The sequence below is a fragment of the Physeter macrocephalus genome, chromosome 1 (assembly GCF_002837175.3).
Source record: "Physeter macrocephalus isolate SW-GA chromosome 1, ASM283717v5, whole genome shotgun sequence".
In the NCBI taxonomy this organism is placed as follows: Eukaryota; Metazoa; Chordata; class Mammalia; order Artiodactyla; family Physeteridae; genus Physeter; species Physeter macrocephalus.
This window is the reverse complement of record NC_041214.2, coordinates 94,541,583-94,550,527: the sequence shown is the minus strand read 5'-3', so window position 1 is coordinate 94,550,527 and position 8,945 is coordinate 94,541,583. Positions and strand designations below refer to the sequence as shown.

Here is an 8,945-nt window from a genome sequence, read left to right as displayed (position 1 = left end):
CCTGCGCGTGCGGAGCCTGTGCTCCGCAACGGAAGAGGCCACAACAGTGAGAGGCCCGCGTACCGCTAAAAAAAAAAAAAAAAAAAAAAAAAAAAAAATTCCTATCTAAGAGGCTGTCTGAATTGTATTAATATATGTGGATAGTTTTGAGCTCCTCAGGTTAAAAAAAAAAAAAGAGATATGTCAAGTTGGGGTCTTCTTATTTGATCTGGGATTCAAAGGATTTACCCAATTCCCATGGAATCAGGATTGACCCCTGAATAGTGTTTGGTGTGTGTTTTTTCAGATAAGAAATTGATTAAAATTAAACAGATTTCCCATCCTCTATACAGCTTAAAAAAGTTTTGGGTTAAAGCTTTTTAACTATAGTGTCATACAGCCTATAATAATAATTCATTTTCTAGCTTCCTACCATCCTAACACATTTTTCCTTAAAAAGAGTTACTGAAATGTAGAAATTTTTAGCAAACCAGAATTTACTATCCTCTACTTAATATCACTAAGGAAAAACCAGCTGGGATGGGAAGAACCAGTTGGGAGTGAGAATGAAAGGAAAGAGACAGAGGAACCACTATACTCAGAAACACGGAAAGGAAGAAGCTGGTGAAAGGCTTCTAGGAAGGTATCTCTTAAGTGGGAATAATCCCAGGAAATGTTAGCATGTCTAGGAGGGGCAAGAAAGGATTAAGATGACCCTTTCAGCCTGATTTAAGGATCATTTATGTAAAAAATATATCCATCTCTGGACCCCAGCATCATTTAAATTCCCTATCTCCCATCATATGACCCTCTTAAAGATAAATATGCTTGCACTTAAATATACCAAAACCAAGAAATGTACACGAGTAAATTTCCAGAAAAATAACATGTAGATATTGAGAAACATAGATACAGAAAGTTACAGACTCATATTTTAAACACATACACACTTTTGCACATCTATAAGTTAAGACACGCTCACAAACATAAGCCCACATGCACAATATTAGCAAAGATGGGAGGTACACACATATAGCCACCCATATGTTTCCTTATTCACTTATGCACATATAAGCACAAATGTGTCCAGAAACATACACATTTATAAAGATATATGTAAACACACAAGTACATGTATTACTAGAGGTGAACCACATTAAACTTTCCACCTCTGAACTATTACAAGACTCAACTGTCTAATCGTTCCATCTAGGTGTGACTTGTTTCCTGAATAAGTCTGTGGTCTTCATGGAGCAGGAGTCTCCTCTCCATGGGAGCAGGCACGTGCCTTCCACAGTACCAGCATAGCCCTCTGTACGTAACAGACTTTAAGAAAATATATTTCCGTTGGTTGGTTGTTCAGTTGAACTGTATTAAACTGGTCACTGGGTCTCTCCCATAAGGAAAGCATAAGGGATTCAAGGTTATGGACCTTGAATGGACCTCAGAGTCCTGCTGCAGTGCCAGTCAAGAAGCAGGTACTGAGTTGTTACTGAGTCCCAAGCATTATCTCAGATACAAAGAAATACTCACACATTAAATAAAAAGTGCCCTTCCTCCAAAGCTCAAAATCTGTTGAGACAGAATGCATACAAAACTAAGTATGACACCCTTGATGCTTGTGATACTTCCTTGGTATCTACCTGTAAAACAGGTAAAACTAAACTGTATTATTTATGGTTGCATACTCAGGGAGCAAAACTCTAAAGAATAGGAAGTCTTTACCATAAACTCATGAGAGTGGGAAGGGTCTGTGGTCAGGTAGAACTCACAGTGACCTCTGGGATCCTAGCAGTGGCTTAACCCTCATTCATTGCACTGTACATTTATGCGCTCTGCACTTTTGTAAATGTATAGTCTATATTCTTTCAAGAAAGCTTTAAAAAGAAGCAGTCCAGGGCTGAGAAGATAGTTAAAAAAAATTCACCAGAGACCCAGGATCCTTCTAGCTTCCTGCTTTTCTGTCCCTTGGGTGTGACCCTCATGGCAGTTTAAGATGACTGGTGCTCCTGCATTTTGTCCGCATGAAATGAGAAATGAAAAGAGAAAAAAAAAAAAAAAAAAAGCTATGTCTTTCCCTCTAAGAATCCTTTAAGAGGAATAAAGAAAGGACATTGTGTAATACATCTTAGTCTCTGCCACAGTTAGGTAGCTTGACCAAATTACACTGCTGGTAAGAACAAAGCCAGGATCCAAAACAGGGTTATTGACTCAAGCCCATGATCTTTCTGCAGTGTTGTATTGCCCACCCCATAATTCTAAAATGAGCCAGATAGGTAAGGGCTTCCCAGAGTGGGTAGACAGGTGGATTAGAAACAGATTATCTGTAGTTTAAAAAAAAAGAATAATGAATAATATATGAATAATGAATAATGAGGGGACTACTGATGAGTGAAGTAGATGTGCTAAAAAAGTCAACCAATATTCATGCGTTTTTCTTGTGTACAGTAGTAGCATTCCTATTCTGAGTAACTGGAGTATTTTGGGGTTTTGCAGGTAATTAAAGTTCACCAAAGTACTGTAACTTCCTATCTGGAGGATATAATACTGAACACTGAAGAGAATACTGCAGAAGAACAAGCCAGGGCAGAAATAGAGAAGATGGCTGAGGAAATCAATGACATTGCTTATGAAATGGAAAGCCGGTGTGTACCAAGGGGACAGATGGTGGGATGGACAGCCTTTTGCTGTTACTCATATGTATTTTTCAAGAGCTTAAGATTTCACCACCAAGGAGAAACCAATATATAACTCATGCTTCAGTATGCATTGTTTTAGCAGCAGCCAGCAGGCCTATACCTTTGTATGGTAAGAGCATTGGGAATAGAATTTTATTATCCTCTGCAGTCTGGAGCACTTTCATATTTCTTACTTTTAGAATACCACAAAGCATGAAAGCAATGTGAGTAAGTATGTCCAGTTTTACTTGGACATCACCGCGGGGTTTCTGGCTTCCATTTGTAAGTTGTATCTCTAACACTCCCTTCCTGGTACGCAGGCTAAGTGAAGGCCAAATTTGGATTTTCCATGGAGTTAACCAAACTCACCAGGAATGTGCTACTTCAGATCACTTAAGGAAAAGGCAGTGGTGGGATTTGAGCAGTGGAGTTCCTTACACAAACAAGGAGGATCCAAGTATAAATCGGCAGCTCAAGTAAGGCAACAAAGGAAATACTCGTTTAATTTGTTTTTTACTTTTTAGTCGAACTCAGCTTCAGTCAGAGGAGATTGCTGCCGAGTTGGTTTATAGTTTCCTGATCCCAGAGTTGCAAAAGGGCTTTGTCAAAGAAAAGGGTAAGCCAATGCAAATGCTCCACGTGATGATTTTTTTTTTTTAAAGTAAGTTTTTTAAAATTTATTTATTTGTTTATTTTTGGCTGTGTTGGGTCTTCGTTTCTGTGCGAGGGCTTTCTCTAGTTGCAGCGAGCGGGGGCCACTCTTCATCGTGGTGCGTGGGCCTCTCACTATCGTGGCCTCTCTTGTTGCGGAGCACAGGCTCCAGACGCGCAGGCTGAGTAGTTGTGGCTCACGGGCCCAGTTGCTCCGCGGCATGTGGGACCTTCCCAGACCAGGGCTCAAACCCGTGTCCCCTGCATTGGCAGGCGGATTCTTAACCACTGCGCCACCAGGGAAGCCCGTGATGATCTTCTTAAAGATAGAAACTGTTTTCAATATTCCAGAGATTTAAAACTGAGCAGAGGTATGGGGAAAATTCTGAAGGAGAATCACTGCATTTTCTTATTTCAGAGTTGTCAGGTTCCCTCGATGTTGTCTGACTGCAGAATATAATCACCTCTAGTATGGATGGGTGCAGTTCTAACAAGTTTGACAGAGCGTCAAAATCCAAACCTTCTTGAAGAGGCAGTTCCCGAGGGGTGGGATGGAGGGGTGGTGGTGGGGGGAGGCTCGAGAGGGAGGGGATGTATGTATATGTAGAGCTGATTCACTTCTTCTACAGCAGAAACTAACACACCGTTGTAAAGCAACTATACTCCAATTAAAAAAAAAAAAGAGGCAGTTCCCAAGTTCCCAGAAGAGGTGTATTTTGGGTTTTTTTATTGTTGTTGTTTTGGTTTGGTTTGGTTTTTATTGAAATATAGTTGATTTACAATATTATGTTAGTTTCAGGTGTACAGCAAAGTGATTCAGTTTATATATATATATATATATCTCTTCTAAATCTTTTCCACTGTAGGTTATTACAAGATACTGAATTTTGTTCCCCAGGCTATACAGTGAATTGTTGTTGTTTATCTGTTTATATACTTGTGTGTATATGTTAATCCCATACTCCTAATTTATCCCTCCCCCACCTCTTTCCCCTTTGGTAACCGTAAGTTTGTGTTTTGTAATTTGATTTTTTTTCAGTGTAAAGCAAATGTTGAGAATATACAGGGTTTTCCAACTGTAGTAGCCTTTTGCAGGCAGGGCACGTGCAAGGCAGGTGTTGAAAAGCTGGGAAGCCTGACAGACCTAAATTGACTCTGCAGCTCTGCCTGAGTCACAGTATCTCCTGTTCCTGCCAGGACTGATCTCAGTATAAATATCCTCACTTATCGTTTGCCAAAAGTGGCATGTTTTTAAAGATTGATGCTTTTAGTCAGTAAAGAAGGAGGAAAAAAATATGTGTTTTTAAAAACAGTGTTCTTCCGGGGCTTTCAGACTACTGGTGACAGTCCTGATCCCAGAGGGAAGGATGCAACCAGAAGATTAATATTTAAGTGAAATAAGAGCTTGGGAGGCTTTAGAGTTTGCAGGGGAATTCTAGACAGATTTAAGAGAAGTGTTAATATTTAAAATCACATAACCAGTGAGAAAGGAATGGTAGTTATAATGCATTGGACAAGAACAAAGAAATATCTTGTTTTCCCATTACATGACTGTACTTTAATTTTTAAACCAGTACCCACCCCAGCAATAAGCATCTAGTTTGTTCCCAGTGTGTTTTCCTATAAATAGCAATGAACACCCTGGTCATGCTTCTGAGAGTAAACTCCTAGCAGTACAGTGCTGGAAATAAGGTATGTGTGTTTTATATTTTGATAGATACCACCAAACTGCCCCCACAAAAAGACTGTTCTAATTCATACTCGCATCAACAGTGTATGATAGTGCCTCTACCGACAAAATTTAACTTTGTTAAATTAAATCAAATAATATTTTTGTATCACCTTATATTATAAAAGGGATCTTATGTTTTCTAGATCCTTAAGAAAATATGCAACTCCTTGCTCTTCTCCTCTGTCCAAGGTGAGGCCAACCTGCTTCAGATCAATTCCACCTGAGGGAATTGAAGGAGGGGGGGAAATCCTCTGTTTAATAGTTACTAGTTTGTGACCCCCTCCCCAGCTTCTCCTGGCTCTGAGGGGAAAGAGCTGGAGGGGGCACGAGATGTAAAGGAATCAGTGGGACTTGTCTGTGGGCAAGCTGGGCAAGTCCTAACTTCTTCCCTTTGTGTGGATGTAGCCCAAATGAAGAAAGCCACCTGGACAGGGAGCATACACTAGGGCCTTTTGTTTCTCTTTCCAGATAAGACATCCATGTGTTATAGATACTCTTTACCCCAAATTAAGTAATATTACATACAGACCATTTGAGATATCTCATTATTAATTTTTATTTGGATGAATTAAAAAAAAATTTTTTATTGAGGTCTAGTTGATTTATAACATTATATTAGATTCAGGTGTACAACACAGCGATTTAAAATTTTATAGATTATACTCCATTTAAAGTTATTATAAAATATTGGCTATATTCCCTGTGCTGTACAATATATCCTTGTAGCTTATTTATTTTATATGTGGTAGTTTGTACTACTTAATCCCCTACCCCTATCTTGCCCCTCCCAACTTCCCCTTTCCTCACTGGTAACCACTAGTTTGTCCTCTATATTTGTAGATCTGTTTCTGTTTTGTTAAATTCATTTGTTTGATTTTTTAGATTCCACGTGCAGTGAAAACATACAGTACTTGTCTTTCTCTGTCTGACTTACTTCACGAAGCATAATACCTTCTAGTTTGATCATGTTGTTGCAAATGGCAAAATTTCATTCTGTTTGTGGCCAGGTAGTATTCCATTGTGTGTGTGTATACACACACACCCCATGTATTTTTATTCATGCCTCTATTAATGGACACTTAGGTTGCTTCCATTTCTTGGCTATTGTAAATAATGCTGCTATGAACATTGGGGTACATGTATCTTTTCCAATTAGTATTTTCATTTCTTCAGATATATACCCACGAGTGGGACTGCTGGATCATATGGTAGTTCTATTTTTACTTTTTTGAGGAACCTCCATACTGTTCTCCAAAGCGGTTGCATCAACTTACATTCCCACTGACATTGCATGAGGGTTCCCTTTTCTCCACACCCTCTCCAACATTTGTTATTTGTGGTCTTTTTGATGATAGCCCTTTTGACAGGTGTGAGGTGATATCTCACTGTGGGTTTGATTTGCATTTCTCTGATGATTAGCAATGTTGAGCATCTTTACATGTGCCTGTTGGCCATCTGTATGTCTTTTTAAAAAAATGTTTATTCAAGGGACTTCCCTGGCAGTCCAGTGGTTAAGACTCTGCACTCCCACTGCAGGGGGTGTGGGTTTGACCCCTGGTTGGGGAACTAAGATCTCGCATGCCATGGCCAAAAAAAAATGTTTATTCAAGTCGTCTGCCCATTTTTTAATTGGGTTTGTTTGTTTTTCTGATATTGAGTTGTATGAGCTATTTATATATTTTGGATAATAATCCTTTATTGGTCTTATCATTTGCAAATATTTCTCCCATTCAGTAGGTTGTCTTTTCATTTTGTCAATGATTTCCTTTGCTGTGCAAAAGCTTTTAAGTTTAATTAGGTCCCATTTATTTATTTTTGCTTTTGTTTCCTTTGCTTTAGGAGACAGAGCCAAAAAATATTGCTACAATTTATGTCAGTGTGTTCTGCCTGTGTTTTCTTCTAGGAGTTTTATGCTTTCTGCTCTTACATTTATAATAAAAATACACCCACTTTGTGAAGGAGACGTTTTATCATAAATGGATGTTGAATTTTGTCAAAAGCTTTTTCTGCATCTATTGTGATGATCATATGGTTTTTATTATTCAGTTTGGTTTTTTTTGTTTTTTTTAACATCTTTATTGGAATATAACTGTTTTACAATTGTGTGTTATCTTCTCCTTTACAACACAGTGTATCAGTTATACATATACATATTGTGTTAGTTTCTGCTTTACAACAAAGTGAATCAGTTATACACATACATATATCCCCATACACCCTCCCTCTTGCATCTCCCTCCCACCTTCCCTATCCCACCTCTCAAGGTGGTCACAAAGCGCCAAGCTGATCTCCCTGTGCTATGCAACTGCTTCCCATTAGCTATTTATGTTACATTTGGTAGTATTCCATATACATTTTTGAATTGACTTCACAATAAACCCCGTTGGAGTTTTGAATCCATAGGTCAATTTGGGGAAAATAGATACCTTAAAAATATTGAGCTTTCTGATTTATGGATATGATATATCTCTACATTTAGTTCTATTTCCTTTAAATTATCTCAGTAATGCTTTTTATCTTTTAGAAAGAGGTTCTGCAGGTCATTTGTTAAATTTATTCTTATATATTTCAGGTTTTTTGATGCAATTTAAATGGAATTAATAAATATAAATATATTTAGATTTTTAATTTCTGCTTATGTCATTTGGTAAGGTTTTTTTTTCCCAAATAATGTCTCTACTTTATTTCCATTCTCAAATTTTTTGGCATAAAGTCATTTTAATATTGCTCATCATTTTAATTTCTGTAATATCTATAGTAATATGCTTCTCTTTCCTACTGGCAACTGGTGTCTTCTTTTTTGTTTCTTGATAAGCAATTCTTGATAAGTAATTCTCTGTCTTTATGTTTTCATGAAGCAACAGCCTTTGTTAATTTTCTGCATTGATTATTGCTCTATGTTTATACATTTTTCTCTTTTCTTGTGCTCTTTTGAATTAATGGAAATGTATTATATTTTTCATGTCTAAGTTGTGTGTTATTACAGTCACATGTTATTATAAGTCTTTTCTCTTTCCTTGACTTTTATGTAAATAGAGATTTCATTATTACATTTTCATCTCTATTTACTTGTGTGTTATATTTATATTATATTATTACGTTATAATTGTTATATATTATTATATTTTAGATTGGTCCTTACATTGTTTATTTTGAATTGTTAGTGCCTACCCTATTTTAGTACTTTTAGCACTTTCCACTTAGTGCTAGGATCTTTATCTCCATTTATACACACTAGGGGTTTTTCTCTATGTATTTTAATTCTGCATATATTTTAGTCTCCATGAGGCTTTAATATTCATGCTTTGCATAGCTCATATATACTTATATTTAATTACATATTTACTATTTTTTACTCCTCATTTCTTCTGGCATTCCCATGTTTCCATCTGGGATATTTTTTCCTTCTCAAAAAATTATCTTAAGTGATTCCTTTAATGATGCCAACCGGCAAAAAATTCTGAGTTTTTGTTTGGCTAGAAATATCTCTATTAAATTTTTTTGTTTCAAAGGTATATTTGCTGGGTATTGAATTTTATAGAAATCTATGTCAGCTGTTGCTTTCTTTCACCACTTTAAAGACAATATTCTGTCTTCTAGGTTTTGTCATTTCTGCTCTGAGATCAGGTACCAGTGTAATTATCTCTCTGATGGTGATTTTTTCTGTTTTCAATTTTCCTTTACCTTTTCCTTTGAGCAGTTCCATTGTGATGAGTCTGTGGATAATTTCATTTACGTGTTTTTCTGCTCATAGTTCACAGCCCTTTTCGAACCAGAACCTTTGGTTTGGGAAAAACTTTTAACAGGTTTTCAACTATGTTTTCTGCCCCCATTTTCTCTTAACAACCTTCCTGGGACTTCAGTTAAATTTTTTTTTTTTTTTTTTTTTTTTTTTTTTTTGTGGT

The 8,945-nt window shown here is 36.9% G+C and overlaps 1 protein-coding gene across 9 annotated transcripts in view; it reads left to right on the top strand.

Annotated features, from left to right (window-relative positions):
• The window catches only part of CFAP91 (cilia and flagella associated protein 91), a 153,659-nt gene that overhangs the window by 107,435 nt on the left and 37,279 nt on the right, over positions 1 to 8,945 (top strand). For all 9 annotated transcript variants that reach the window (XR_008617499.1, XM_024120311.3, XM_024120310.3 and 6 more), the window contains 2 exons: positions 2,476 to 2,624; positions 3,182 to 3,273. Coding sequence is in view for 8 of the 9 variants with exons in the window: in XM_024120311.3 (XP_023976079.1) it covers positions 2,476 to 2,624; positions 3,182 to 3,273 (241 nt within the window). In the remaining variant the exon portion in view is untranslated. The remainder of the gene's footprint in view (positions 1 to 2,475; positions 2,625 to 3,181; positions 3,274 to 8,945) is intronic.